The 16301-nt window shown below is 29.4% G+C and overlaps 1 protein-coding gene across 1 annotated transcript; it reads left to right on the top strand.

Annotated features, from left to right (window-relative positions):
- Positions 1–15232: 15232 nt before the first annotated feature.
- Positions 15233–16066, top strand: LOC121114790 (sodium/calcium exchanger regulatory protein 1). The gene is made up of 2 exons (XM_040708863.2): positions 15233–15448; positions 15591–16066. The coding sequence occupies exons 1-2, from the start codon at positions 15326–15328 to the stop codon at positions 15879–15881; spliced, it is 414 nt and encodes a 137-aa protein (XP_040564797.1). The 5' UTR covers positions 15233–15325; the 3' UTR covers positions 15882–16066.
- Positions 16067–16301: the final 235 nt, after the last annotated feature.

Genomic DNA, 16301 nt, shown 5'->3' with positions numbered 1-16301 from the left:
TTATTGTTGATAGACCTTGTTATTTAACAAAATTGACAAGTTTCCAAAAAAAAAAAAAAAAAAAAAAAAGTCATTTAATGGCTTGAAATATGAAAAAAACTTAAATGTACTGAAGCAAGTGTTTTTATTCTGATAACATGTCTACTTTTATTGGACCTTACAACCTTTCTCTAAAAAGAAACAGAAAACAGGACAAATATAAATTGGTAGTTAATGAGCCATATCTTCCCAACTAAAGAATTATCATTATTTAATCATTGTTGGGAATTTCACAGCACCATAACCAGAGATAATTTAAAATCAACCAATCAACGTACAGGACACTGATAAGAAGAAAAGAAGAATCAAAATTGACAGCTGATTACAAAATCCAGTGTAAGGCTTTGTTGTTACTGAGCTAAGGCTATGATAAAAGTTGATTGCTATTGCGTCTTCAATATATTCAAGATGACTTCAAGAATGATGACGTCGTGTCAAAAGGCTCTATTCGGTTTCGTTAAGGAAATAGTTACTTCATAACGTTTTGGAGTCATTTTTCTGTATAACACGTTAATTTAGAAGTCTCTATACAAGGAAATTACCTTCTTCTTTTACAAGTCTTAAAACATTTGAATGAATTATAGAACAATAAATCAAATTTCGAGACATGAGAAGCAAATCTCTCATTCATTGCATATGATTAAGTTGTAATCCAATATGTCAGCCCTTTGTTCCTTCTTTCTGTAATTGGCCATAGTCCAATAATCCTTCCATGACATTATGATTAATTTAGGGATAGACACGATGTTTTAATTGTTTTATCATATTAATATTCTAGATATATAAATAAAATATGCTTGTATTACAATTATAACTAATTCATAATGAGCCCATAAAAACATACATAATTGCTAAACTTGTATGGACTAGTCATGATAGTCAGTGTTAGACACGGTACATGAAATAAGTGATAAGCACTTGGTCACATAAATAAGGTCGTTATTCAATTTTTATTTTTTATTTTTGGATATTCACCGTTATATATTGCTAAAGTCTGCCTGTAGAGGACTCATTTTTGAGTATGCAATTCGCATCTAAGAACTATGTAACTCCTTGTTCTAAGAAGTAACAATGTAGGAACGAGCCTTGTGTAAATAAAGCTCAGATTGTCATATCAAAAAAGAATAGAAAGAGGGTTATAAAACAAGGTTTGTCTGTTTGGTGACGTCCAATTATTCTAGCAATGGCGAGTACTCCTTCTAGTATATAATATAGAAATACACATTGTGTACAGAGGTACTCCAGTACTCGACCATATTTTTTTTCTGAAATTGTATTCGGGACCCAATTTGTTCGAAAACTGATAACTCAACTTTCTTCACATCCCAACCTAAAATTAACAGATAAGATATATACGAAGGAAAAATTGTTAGAGTTTCCAAATTTTGTTCGACTTCAGAGAAAAGATATATTTTACTGGAGTCACAAACCCCTCCATATTTAGACTTTTTTTTAAATGTATTTCACAATATATTTTGAAATTTGACAAAATAAAATTTCATAACTTTGTTTTTCAATTATATGAAGAATAAAAATGAACGACCTACTTTCATTTTTTTTATTTTACTAATAATAGTAGGTTTTGATTACAACCGTTGTATTTTCCAGAAAATATTTGAAAATTTGGTAAAAAATATTTCGAAAGAAGGTGCCTTTACTGTCACAAACCTGTTTCGAATACTCAGAGAGTTCGACATGTGTATTGCGTATACTTTAATACCGAGGTACCATACTCTAAATCCTTTGAGCTTCGTCATGGTTTTATCATTTTGAGTTTTTTATCTATTTGCAACCTCTACTGACAAAAAGAAAATGATTTTTTTCTAAACATATGGTAGCTAGATTTGTGTAATTTTCTTATTGCCAACTATTAATTATTATATGGGCGGATTTGTTACCTTGATAACTCAAAATAGACATGTATTTTGTTGTCAGCTGTCGATATGTTGAGCTCTTTTTCTCATAATCAATGTTCAGTATGTTGATTGGTTGAATTAGAATTAGCTTCTTTAAGCTTTTAATAATTTTTATCTACTTATTAAGCTATAAACAATTAACTACAATTATTGAGTAATATTTTCATAATTGGGAAGAAGAATTGGCTAATTGACCAATGATTTGGTGCCTTTTCCTCTTTACTTTTGAAAAAGAAAAGTTTTTGGCATATAATAAAGGTAACTAGAGTGACTCTTCGCTTCCTGCAATAAGTTTAAAGGTGGGTTACCAAATATATCATGCATGTACATTACATTAGTTTTGTTTCAATACTTATTTAGGACTGAAAACTTCAATCCAGCTCAGTTCAGTCCTGTATATCATTCCTAAAACGTATAAAGTTCGGTCCTCGATGACATCACTTAACTATATTCTTTCTTGTTTTAATAAGTTGTAGTACAGACAGTCTTAAGAACATGTCCTAATACAGGACTAAACTGAAACTTTAAAATAGTGATGTACACAACAATACATAATATACACTCCATTTATTTCTAAGAAATTTGCATATTATAATCTTCAAATCTCAAAAATTATTCTGTTCAAAATAAAGAATTTCTTAGATGTAAAATATTTTTGTTTGGGAGTGAGCATGGGATACACACACTAACAAGGATGGAACAACAAGGATGGAACTGCAAATTTTGATATACATGATGGATAACAAAGCCAATAAAGTATATTTTTAAAATAATGGAGGTCCTATCAGAGAGATAATCTGCACTCTTCTGTATGAGGGGAATAGTGAGACGAAGAAGATATTGATAGCTTGGTAAATGATTCAGATACGACATTTATTTTGATGAAGAGATTCCAACAACAAAACTCCCCATGGTAATTCCTTTTTAACCACTGAGCCAAACATTTACGTTATTTTGAAAAATTGCAAAAAAAAAGTATATTACATAAACAAACACGATTTAAGGTGGACTTAATAACTCACTTATATTATAAGTCATTATAATAAGTTAAAGACCAAATTACTTTGATTACACTAATTTCCACCTAAAGTCAACTTCAATTTGAAGAAGACAAAAAGTTCAAAGTCCATTATAATAGTATATCATGACACACTGTACAAACTAATAACAAGTTATTGTCAATTCAAGTAGAGTGCATAATTGTACATACAATATTGTACTTACATACTCATGTAATTCTCTCTTTTACAATATTTATATTTTCATCTATTATTTAAAAAAGTTTTGTAAACTTTAAATTGTCAAGTTTTCCCAAGTTTTATCCTTTTAGTTATGAGCATTTGTTTTACAGTTCCACATGTGGCTTCAATATATATTTATGTATCAGAACCGCACAGAGAGTGAGCTGGAGGGGTTGTAGCCCCTCTAATGTAAGGACTTTTAGCTTCTTTACAAAAAAAAAAAAATTGTGAATAGCTATAGATTTTGAGATTTTTTTCCAAAAAATGTGATATTTAAAATTGAATTTTGGATTTTTTTTCCAAAAAATGTATAAAATAAAATTGAATTTTTTTTCCAAGAAATGTAGTATTTGAAATTGAATTTTTGAAAAAATTTCCGAAAAATTTAACTTTTATGAATGATTATCGATTGATAATGACTAATGATTATCGATGTTTGATAATTTCATTTTTGACTTTTTTTTCACAAAAAATTTCATTTTCGGTGAATAGCTATGAGTTTTTTAATTTTTGTTTAATAGGTTTGGATTTTAGAAATATTTGTGTAAAAAATTCAATATATGATTTTTTTTCAAAAAATCATATATTTGAAATTTCATTTTGAATTTTTTTTCAAAAAAAAAATATTTTCTGTGAATACCTATGTATTTTTTTAAATTTTTTCAAAGAAAAAATAATCTACCTAACTTTCTACCTAAGTACATTTTTTGCGTCATAAAGTGTATTGACGTAAGTCATGACAAATAACTACAATTTGACTTGTATCATTTACACATGATACTGCATATAATATACATATACACAAGTATATATCTTTGAATTCCTTAATTTTCTTGGCTTCCCGATAGACTATGTAATTTGTATTAATTGCTTTTTCTCTAGTTATGAATTAATTTGTTGCAATGCGGGAGAGAAAAAGCTTTTGATGACATTTTCTTGAAAATATTATGATATACATTGGTACATTTATATTATATCAATAGTTTATACATAGAATATAAATTGTATGATTTTTAATCAAGTATACACGTGCAACCTATTTTGATATGATAAATGATATAGCCTAATACACAACTTATAAACTCTTTGGCATAAACGCAAATATTTTCTCTACAAAAAAAAAAATATGTTTACTCTTTCTGATTTAAAGCAGCTGATTTTAGGTATTTCACGCATAGGGTGATTGAGTAAAAGAAAGGAAAAAATTTCGAAGGTGAAATTTTGTTGACCAAAAAAACTAAATAAAATTATTATTTCTACATCAATCACTCATAATCTTGTATGGAATCTATATAAAAGCTATAGAGCTCCATTTAGGAAAATAAAATCAAATACAGGGTCTATGTTTTTAACATATCTATTTATCACTTCTACAATTTGAATGTTTTGGTCAACTAAGACGGCGTCAACGTCTTAATTATATAATCAGTCGTTGTCTATTATCTCTTCTATGGATAAACTGCATCCTTAAATTAATTTTATAAAGTACTTACTATTTTTTAGCCAATTCTTTGTCATATGGTAATATTAATTGAGATAAAATATGAGGCAAAGGTCGAAACAATTAGCATAGGTATCTATTTCAATTGAAAAGCATTGTTACTTCAGTATGATTTGTTGGAAAATCATATTACACATAATTTATAAATAAAAAGAAATAATGATGAATTGAAGAAGAAAATAAATTTTACACGTTGACTAAGAACCTGCCACTTTATTTTTTTTTTCTTAAAATATTACTAAACCCCCAATGAGGTTGGGCAGTAGATCTGGTGCCACTCCAGATATTTATAGAATTAATAGATAGAGTGGTTACGCTGAGCAAAGCAATTAAATTTTTTTGAAAGAGAAAGTTAGTTTACCAAAACAGCAGATAATAAAGTTATTTCTACAGTAATCACTCTAAATCTTATCAATACATCAATAAAAATTGAAGAGTTCCATAAAGAAAAATATTATCAAATGTAAAATTTAGTGAAAAACATAAAACATCGATTTTTTTATAAAATTCATAGAAAATAGGGTAATTTAGCTTTGTTGTTTCAAATTATGAGCAGCAAAAACATATGATGTTTCCAAAAATACATTTTCAGCTATGAAACCTGGTTTGAGTAAGGTTATGACATAATATATTATCAACCATAGAATGCACTGCATCATTGTTATTTCGAAACCAATTGCAATCTAAAGTGAAAACCAATAGGGTTTTGAGAATAATTCTCTCGGTGAATGTTGAAATATTCTAAAATGCAATTCATTATATTTTTTTCTTTATTTCAATTATACGAACGGGTCTCATCATCTATAATCTCATAATTATAATGCTCATAATTATAAACTCATAATTCTATAAATATCTGGAGTGGCACCAGATCTACTGCCCAGCCTCACCATGGTTGCACCATTTTGCAGTAAAAAAAATGTTAATTTGCTCACACCCTAATAGAATTCAACCAAACAACCTTCAAAACACTGATAGGAGAACAGAAGCTAAAAATCGAAACCTTACAATTTAAGTCAGATTATACCATCATTTATGAGTTCAAAAGGATATAAGTAGAGTTGTGTAAACAATAATCTAAACACGAGAAAGATTTTATTTTTTCATATTTGGTAATCTGAAGAGTGTTTTGGTTGTTTTTTTACGATGTTATCTTTATTCTTTAATTCTTGAAGAGAGAAATGTATTCATGAATGACGGAGAGTAGCACTGAGGATTTGTTAGGGAGTTTTCCTTGTTCAGGGGGGTCAATTTAATATTTGAATTTTTTTTCCAAAAATTTAGTATTCATTTTTTTTTTCAAGAAATTATTGCAAATATATTTAATTTTTTTTAGCAACTGTAGATTTTTGACAAAAAAAAATTATTTCTCTTAAATTTAATTTTTTTTTAATCCAAAACCAAGCAACGCCAAAAAAAAATTATATATATGATTCTGAGGACGCCTTGTTGTTGGAATTAGAGTAGAATTGAGGATCTCAGTAAAATTTTTTTTATGTATATCCCTCCAAGATACAGAGAGGGATTTATATTTACTTCCTTCATTTGTCATCTGCTTGAAGCTAATTTAATAAAATGTGATGAAATCTTAGCTACTCTTCTTCCAAATATTATTTAAGTATAAACTCCTGACTTGGACTTGCGTAGCACATTAAGTAAGGCTTTAAATCAAGTGGAAAAACGATGACAACGAAATCAGTTTTTTTTAAATATAGTCGGCTAAAATAATACATTTTGTCCGTTAGATGAGCTGTGGGTACTTTGAATTATTTTATGTATAACAAACTACACAATTTCCCTTAAAATAAACATTTTACTTGAATCAACAAGGTAAATTCTGCAAAGATTACGTACCTCACGAGCAAAAAGGAACCAGTTACTTCATCTGTGTTATCTCAAAATTGACATCATTCAAGCGAAAAGTGACGAAAAGCGCATGTCAGATATTGATATTGAGCAAATTTCTTTGGCCACAATAAAACTTTTCGCTTGAATGATGTCAATTTTGAGATATCACAAGTTGACTCACAATTCGATATATACCATAGTTTTAAGACCCACCTTAAACTTGTGAACAGCTGTGGACTAGAAATTTATCTAAGGAGTTATGAATTGACCCGAATAAAGAACTTGTTGAAAGTGTGGCTTCTTTTTTTTCTTTTTTCTTTTTTTAATACAACAATAAGTTAATAATATGATATAAATAGCCTTAATAGCTCATCGGAGGCTAGTTCAATTAGATAACAAATCCAATGTGCGAACCCTTTATTGATTATCAAAGAGCAGAGAAAAAAAGAGGAACGAGTGTATACTATTCTGTAATAGTTCAAAGAGTTTACATGCATTCACCCCACAATCACACAATGAGTGAAAATGATTAATATGAGGGTCTCATCGTCATGATGCAAGGGGAGGTCATCATTCTCAATTGTAAGAAATAGTCTATTAGATTAAAAACGATTGATGGAATACACTGTGTGAGGGGGAGGGGGGAGGGTATTGAAACGTTTATTATAATAAATGATTCCTCATGGTCTTAAAAATACGCCTATTTTAATAGACAAACTTATTTATTTAGGGATATTAATATTCTAGATGATGAGTCATTTGAACTAAGTGTAGTACATATGTATATCAAAGGAGGGATTAATTTGCAAAGTTCAAGTGCTTTAACTTAGGTTTATATCCCAACTGAGCTTTCCTTTGCATAATTGCTTTATTCTTTGACAGATATACAATCCCAACAAGGACTTATTATTATTTTAAGTCAATTAAACTTGATGGTAAGTAGTTGGAGAGGTCAAATAACTATGTCGATATATCGTGAATAGAGTTGAGGTATTTCTTACGTATTAATTAATATTATTTATTTATTATTCAACAATAATGATCAAAGGTCCAGTACGTCAAATTCCAAAATATGTATAGGTTTTGAAACTTTTATTATATGAAACAATCAAAATAAAACAAACTGACGCCTGGTGTTCAACTATAAAACTCAGAAGGATCGAATACGGACCTTGGATCAAAAGTATTTAGATTTATGACTGGAATTACTTTTCTTTGCAAGTCTGCTCAAGTCCAGGGATATCATAAGGTGGTTAATAAAATAAGGGTAATTTAATTTTTGTTGTTCTAAATGATATAAAATACTGATAAATGTTTAGCTAAGGAACATGGTTTGAATAACTGTATATAATATATCCCTAACGATGAAATGCACTGCATCATTGTAAATTGAATACAAATGAAAATCTACAGTCAAAGTTAATATTTTTTCGAGAAAACTTATCTTGTTGAATGTTGAAAGTTTCTACAAGCATTTTTAAAATGTCTTAATTATTTTTAAAATTAGAATGATTTTTGCTTAAAGTTGAGAATGGGTGATAACAAAGCCTTTGATATGAATTCCTACTAACTTATTGTAATATATTTTTATAAATTGTACAAATATTAGATTTCAAAATGTGAATAAAGATAGAATTTATTTCATAATCACGATATATTCAATATTCAATTCAAATGTCAATTTTATGAATTTTATGGAAGTGGTATTCTTTTGAGTCCAACGTATTCTAGGAATCCTTCTTTAAAGAAAATAAATATATCCTTGACAGTTAGTACATGATATCTCCATCATTTTCCTCTCATCTTTCTATCCAAATCAATTTAAGAAGAATGACTTCATATAGTTTCCTACTATTACACCAGGGGCGTCCGCAGGATTAAATTGGGAGGGGGTCCTGGTTTCTGGATTTTTTTTTTTTTTTAAATAAATACGAAAATTAGAAAAATTTTAAAAATTCATAGCTATTCACTAAAAAATTTAAAAATCTACAGCTGTTCACAAAAAATTGAATTGTTTGAAAATAAATTTACAATATAAAATCTTTTGGAAAAAAATATCAGAAATTAAATTTTATATATTAATTTTTTTGGATATTTGGAGGGCTACAGCACCTCCAGCCCACATCCTGCAGACGACCCTTCACACTTTTTAGAAGTACGTGTACCCAGTACTAGTACTAGTTGAGGGGGGATTTCAATCCCTCAAAGTACACAAGTAATTGAATTTTTATATGTAGAAGCCTCCATTTTTTAACACTGATCCTGAATTTAGGATTCCACTCTCAAAAGGGATTTATTCTGACACTTTTCCAGCTCTGATTTCTTTCTCTTTCTCTCTTATATAGACTTTTTTATCTTCTTTTCTTCTTATGACCCTTAAAAATTGAACAAATTAATCTTATTAGAAGAATTCAAAAATCCTTTAAATATTGTCATGGTCAAGGGGTGTCCAAAGGTGGTGTGCTGGACGGACTGGAACCCCACCCCAAAGAGCCAAATTTCCAAATAATATAATTCTTCTTCAAAAAAAAAAAAAAAATTCTATTTTTTTTCTAAGAAATTTAATTTTCTGTATTTTTGAATTTCTTTTCCAAAAAAAATTAATATCTAAAATATTTTTGTAGTAAATGTGGATTTTTTTGGCAATAGCTGTTGATTTTTGAATTTTATTTCAAAAATTTAATATTTGAAATTTTTTAAGAATAGCTATGGATTTCTATAAAAAATTTGAAAAAAATAAACTTTTTGTGAATAGCTGTGGATTATTGAGTTTTTTTTATTATATAACATTTAATATTTGAAATTTTTTCTGATTTTTTTTTTTTTTTTTTTTTTTTTTTTTTTTTTTTTTTTTGCAGAACTGGATTTTTTTCAAAGAAATTCTAAAACCAAGCGCTTCAATTATTTTTCAAGTTCTTTTGAAAAAAATTTCAAAAATCCAAAAATTTAATTTTTTGCTCCGCTGCATATTTTAGCCCCATGACGATTAAAAAGCAAAATTCCTTTTTTTTTTTTGGGGGTACAAACCCCTCCAACACACCGTTTGCGGACACCCCTGAGATTTAAGTCGCAGTCCTAGAGGATTTCTACTTGTTCAATAAAAAATTAGTCATTAAATTAATCACTTAGTCTACAACTCTGATTATTATATTTTTATCCTCAACAATCTTTTATAGGGTTAAATGTTCAACTTTTTATTAATATTTTTTTTTGTGTGTGTGTGTGTGCAAATTAATAACACCTTGCAGATTTATATATTTTTGTCACTTTTTAGGGATTTTCTTTTAAAATACTGTAAATATATAAACAGTTACAATGTTAAAAATATAATAACCGCTCCTGAGATAACATTAAAGAAAGGATAGCCCTGAAAGAAAGCTTATCAGCTTTTACTTATAGAAGAAGGGATTTATCAATAATATATAATAAATTAAATGCTTGGATTTGGTCAGTAGGTTTGCTGAATGGAGTTGCTTAGAGTTTTAAATTCGAAGAATTTTCTTGCGAGCAAGATTTTTTGTAGTTGACAGCCAAAACATTACTTTTTTATCTTCCAAAACTACTATAACTATTCTTTAATTAGTGAGAAGAGAACAAATAGGTATAAAGTAACTACGGTCCCTCTTTGAGTATGTTTTATTTATGCAAATTAAGTATTTCAAATTTGAAGCATGTTCGTATGATAGATCGTTGAAATTCATTAATAACAAATCTGTCTGCCTTGCCCAGTAGTCGGTACGCACATCAAATTGAAAATTACACCTTTGACGAAATAAATTTGCTTGAAATTCAGTCTAGACCTAAATACTGATCTCAAGTCGTTACTTTGATTGAATATGGCAACCTTTCCTCAGAAATGAAACAGAAAAAAGACCCAAAATCAGTTGATATTTGTTGGCCCATTCTACCAAAAGTACAAAACAATCAAAAAAGGAGGGTTTAGAGGGGCTGTAGCCCCCAAAAAAAAAAAATTAAGGATTTTTTGCTTCTTACTAGAAATTAAACTTCATTTTACAATTATTTTTTTCGAAAAATTAAATTATCCGTAAATCAATATAGGTTTTTGATTTACTTCCAAAAAAATTTGATATTTGAATTATTTTTTTAAACAAATTTTATATAAGAAATTTCATTTTGGAAATTTTTTCCAAAAAAGAAAATTTTTTTTAGAAAAACTTGGGCTTTTCGAAAAAAAAAATCCTTTTTTGTGAACAAATGTGGATTCTGGAAATTTCTTTCCAAAAATTTTATTTGTTGTGAATAGCAGTGGATTTTTGAAATTTTTTTACTAAAAATTCCATTTTTTCTTAACAACTTTAGATTTCTGAATTTTTTTCAGAATAATATGGATTTTTGAGCTTATTTCAGAAAAATTCTGGATTTTTGATTTTTTTTCTCAAAAAATTAATTTTTTGAGAATAATTATGGATTTTTGAATTAAACTTTTGGAGAGTAGGGGACAAACAGCTATGTGTAGTTTTATGGTAGAGGACCAACCAGCTATCACTGCAGAGTCATGGTGGATTAGTATGCCTATATTAATATGATTGTCCATGATAAGATGGCAGGCCGGAGGTTGCCGACCCCTGTTTCTAATACAATCAATCAAAGTTCAGAACGCTAATATGGGGAAAAGAAGCAGAAACATCGACAGTTGACAACAGAATAAAGTGTATATTTTTGTGTGAGGGAAATAACCCGTGATCCAAATCAGTCTAGAAAAAAATCCCTCAAGACTGAACCTGAATAAAAATTTGTGCCTGGACCGAGTCTCAACACTAATGATAAAATCACAGGATTTGAAGGGATGGCAACTTTTTAAATAAAAAAGAAAGGGATGTCTTTGTCCAACAAGTTACTCATTTCTTCTTGAAACGAGCCTTGTCATACTACAGGGTACAAATATTCCATTTAATTATTCTTGAGGGATGAATATTATGGCTCTGCGAATAAAGAAATGCAAAATGCTTAATACTCATATCATAAGTAGAAACTTGGAAAAAGCATTGCAATATAACTACAAGATTCATGAAATTTTTGTTTTGTTTTTCATAAAAACTTACGCAGACAGATTTTGAAGAAAGAAAAATAAATAAAATAAGTGTAATTCAATGTTGTATCACTATCAATATTAATAATAATATAAACAACGCACGCAGTTAAATTAACATGTGGTTATGACTTGACTAAATACACATTTTCAGAGTGTGATCAATGATCCCTTATCCGTTTCATTTCCTTCTTAATAATAATAATCGTTCATTAGATACTTTTTTCTGCTCAGACACTCATTCGTTAATTTATACACTAATTACTCAATTTTTGTCCAAATATACTTTTGGCCTTGCAAGATGGATATTTTGATGTAACCCACAGATGATGAATCCAACTTTGTTTTCCTTATACAATAATTCACCTTGGGAACTTATGAAAATTGCATCAAAGCTTAAGCCAAGTGGTAATACTCATTATTACCACTTTCTCATTATTTGTACAAAGTAGTGGTCGAGGGGACACTTTTTTAGTCGGCTAGAGGTGTGGAGTATTACTCTATAACAGGGGCCTTTTTTTCTTTGAGAGCTACTCTTACAAAATAAGAATGGCCAAGAGCTAATCATGTTTTGTAACATTTGTTCTCATCGCTGATTTCGAACAAATAAAGCGACTAAGCTTTCTTTTCCTGAACATTTACAATTTGTTACTGTACACATCTCACTTTTTTTATTAAAAAATCACACAAATATTATTATTATTAGCAAAAAAGGTATAAATATAAAGTATTATCTAGGCAAGGCCCTTTGGCGAGTTACTTAAAAAAGGGATGCAAGCAACTTGTAGCTCGTGAGAGATGTATTGGAAACCCCTGCTCTATAACTTACTATCTAATTACACTACCTACTTACTACTCTATGAATTCACTTAATTAACAAGGTAAATTTTGCAAAGGAAATAAAAATTCCACACGTCAGGAGGGAAAATGATAAACTGACGTCATCTTTAGTGTAATAAAAGTACAAGACATCTACCAGATACTCGTTCATTTTTTCCCCGTTTAGGTGTTCAAAAATCAACGGAAAACAGAAACAGTGCTCAATATCCAAACTTGATTAAAGGTTATATTATCAATAATAGTTGCAGCAAATGAAGATCAAATAATTAGAAATTGTTAGAACAAAAAAATATTATACACTTATCTATGGCGCCACTCATGTAAATTACCCCTAGTTTGTAAATCATTTATAGATTGATTTAAGTAAGAAAAAAACTGGTTTTTGTTTGACTGAGTGAGATTATGCATTAATTTTTGAGTCATATATTAACAAAAAAAGGAAGGCTTTGCAATTTCTTAATAAGGAATAATTAATCTTATTATTAAAAATTCAGTGTCTTCACTGACGTTATAAATTGCATCATAATTGATTTAATGATAAAGAAACTCCCTCTGTGGTATAATTAAAAGCGAAATCTTTGAAAGGGAGTATATTTCATGTGGACAATGAATCTACTAAACCTAATAGCCAACTTTGAGAGATCTGTGAAGTAAAAATCCAAGAGAGCTAGTTATTAAAAATATAAAAATACTAAATTGTGGCTGTCATTAGTAGTGAACACATTTGGATTTCCAAAAAATAGGATATGTGGGCCGATTAATAGGACCGTATTCATTTGGTTAAAAACTTTTAAAATTTATGTAGCATGACTTTTTTTAATGTCAAAAGTTAAAAATATGTTTTAGGTTTATGAATACTCTTTAAGCAACGCAATTTGCTCCTTTAAATTTTTGGACCTTACAACCCTGATACTTATGAATGATAAAAGGACATTATCTACTCATTTGTCTTGAGTTAACACAAAAACAATCTTGGACAAAACAAAAGAAAAGGACAAAATATGCTCAATTTACTTTCCTACCTCATAGACATATAGTAGAAATACTGTACTACCCCAAGGTTAATAGAAATAGAAGATTAGACCATCATGTAATCGAGCTTATGTATTGTATCAACTGCTGGGCAAGACAGACGGATTTTGACAAAACACGCAACCGCTCATAGTCTATGATGCCACTATTGCTAGAATTAGAATTTAATGTATCGTACCGACATAGAGAAAGAAATATATATTCAAATTTCTAGTATGAATTGAGATACTCAAGATTGTTAACTATAGTTAAGAACCTTCACTTGATTTATGGTACATAATTTAGTCCCTGATATAGTTTTTACAGAAAATCTATCAATTCCGAATAATTGTATTGTGATATTGAATTTTTGCTCCTTAAAGTGCAATTTACGAGGCTTCCAAAGGATTTATCAGATTAATCCCTGTTGATATACATTCACAATAATTCGTCGAAGAAACTATTGTAATTGAGACTCAATTTTGAGAAAATCCTTTTAGCTTGTTTTTTGTTGACATGCCACTTATAGATTAATTATTTAAATGTAACCGTCCATAAAATTAAATCCATGCATTGTACGTGTCATTATAACTTTTGTCCATTTATTAGGATTTACATAGTAATAATATCACTTCATTATCCCAAGGATTGGTTTTCCCATGGATATTCTCTATAATTAATTATGATCATTATGAACTAAATGATTCAATTTCAGCAGAAGGATTATGTTTATGTAGTTCAAAGAGTCTACATACATACATAGAAAAACTTGCAAATCGTTCGTTTCTCGTTCGTTCCTTTGTCAGCAATAATTTAATCCTTTTCTGCTTCCTTAATTAATGTGAAATGTACGAAGTAGCATTTCAAAAACAGGAGAAGAAGAAGTTCAAATAAATGAGGACTAACCAGAAACACTTTTGCATCCATTCAATCCTTTCAGTGTACCCATAAACTGGGATAACTTAATCTTAACACAGTATTGTGTTCGGACAAAATCTCCATTTTGACGATATAAATATATATACATAAGTATAACTTATACATATATCTAAAATTACTGTCAATCATCATTCCGTTTGATGATATCCAATACGCATGCTCCTTTTCCCTTTCTCTCTCTTTTATTTTCTTTTTCTATTTTAGTCATAGCATTACTAGAGATGGATGATTTCATAATTTCATGGTTGCATCCTTTTCTATTACTAGTTGTAACTAAAAAAAACTTAAAAATAACTCATAATAGATATGTTGCATTTAAAAATGTACTGATCTGGAATGTGACTCTGAAACAAACGAGGGAGGAGTCTAAAAACATATCATTCGACTCAATATCATTAACATAAGTCATAACTTATATTAGTATATAAGACTATTTAGGTCATTATTTTCCCTAGTATTCTGATTCTTTTGATTAATCTAGATTATTTTTTTCTTATAGTATGAGGTACTCGAATTACATCTTGTTATTTATATTGTTTTTGTGCAAAAATAGCCATAATATAAAGAGGGATTGGAAATAATATATATAATTATTAATATAAACTAATTATGATTCGGGTTTAAAGTTTGAAACAATGAGGGAAAAGGGCGATCCCTAACATTAATAACGAAAAATAAAATGCTTAGGGAAGGAATCAAGCGATGAGGAGGGTCCGTTAATTTTTCATATACAGATTCCTCTCAACGTGGAGAAAAGGGGGAGCTTGCTAGCTAGGTAGAGAAAGAGAGAAAAAAAAGCATGTCCGCTTTTTTTGCTTTTTTTAAACAACGCTTTATAAATTGTTTAAATTAACTAACCGGCTCTTACTACACGTCTGAGTTCCGAGTCGAGAAGTCCAACATTTAAGAACATACATTCAAACTCAAATCTATTTTCACAATGGAAGCTTTCATGGGCAAATACAACCGAATTTCCTCCGAAAAATACGAGGACCTCTTGAAGGAGCTTGGTGTTAATGTTTTACTTCGTAAAGCCGCCCTTGTGTCGACACCTAGCTTTGAGGTAATTGCGCAGTGGTTGGGACGTCTGTCTGGCTGCCCCTCCTTTCCATAGCGTCTTCTTTATTTTGTGCCATGTGTTCAATTAATTTTTCCTTACACTTGTGTTCTACATATTTGATATTGTATGTTTGCTTAATAAATAGGTCTCTAAGGAGGGCGAAGTGTGGTCTTTCAAAACTTCTACGGTAGCCAAGTCAATGGAATTGAAATTCGAAGTCGGAAAGAAGTTCGAGGAAACTACCTCTGACGGTCGTACAGTGGACACCCTCGTCACGTTGGACGGGCCCACAACTTTTGTCTCTGAGCAAATGGCCAAAAAGGATGGACAAAAGAGTACCAAGACTGTACGTGACTTCAAGGAGGGGAAATGTACGCAAATCACTGAGGTCGTTGGATCTGATGTTAAATGCACTCAAGTATTTGAAAAAGCATAAATCAATGAGGAAGATAACAATTAACTTATAATAATGAAGTCACAAAAGTTATTTTAATTTTTTAATTTTTTCTTATGATCTAGTGATGTATTTAAATTCTTGTTAAATTATTGTAACGTTATCTAGTTGCGTACATGGGGTGTGTTAGCTAGTTTATGCATTAAAAGTACACTGCCCGACTGAAATACATAGTGGTTTCATTTTCTCTTCTTGGAAGTGTTTTTGCTCTCAATATGTAGAGTGTCTTAGTTAGATTTCTGTTATAATCAGTTCAGGTAAATAATCTATTACTGGAGCTATCATAGTTCTGTCAACCTAAAATGAAATGGTTAATGTTCATTAATTAAAGAAACCTACGTGGAAATGAAATAGCACTATAATCATGGGAAATAGTAATATAGATTATATGAATCTGACTGT

The sequence above is a fragment of the Lepeophtheirus salmonis genome, chromosome 3 (assembly GCF_016086655.4).
Source record: "Lepeophtheirus salmonis chromosome 3, UVic_Lsal_1.4, whole genome shotgun sequence".
In the NCBI taxonomy this organism is placed as follows: domain Eukaryota; kingdom Metazoa; phylum Arthropoda; class Copepoda; order Siphonostomatoida; family Caligidae; genus Lepeophtheirus; species Lepeophtheirus salmonis.
This window is presented reverse-complemented; position numbering and strand designations above follow the sequence as displayed.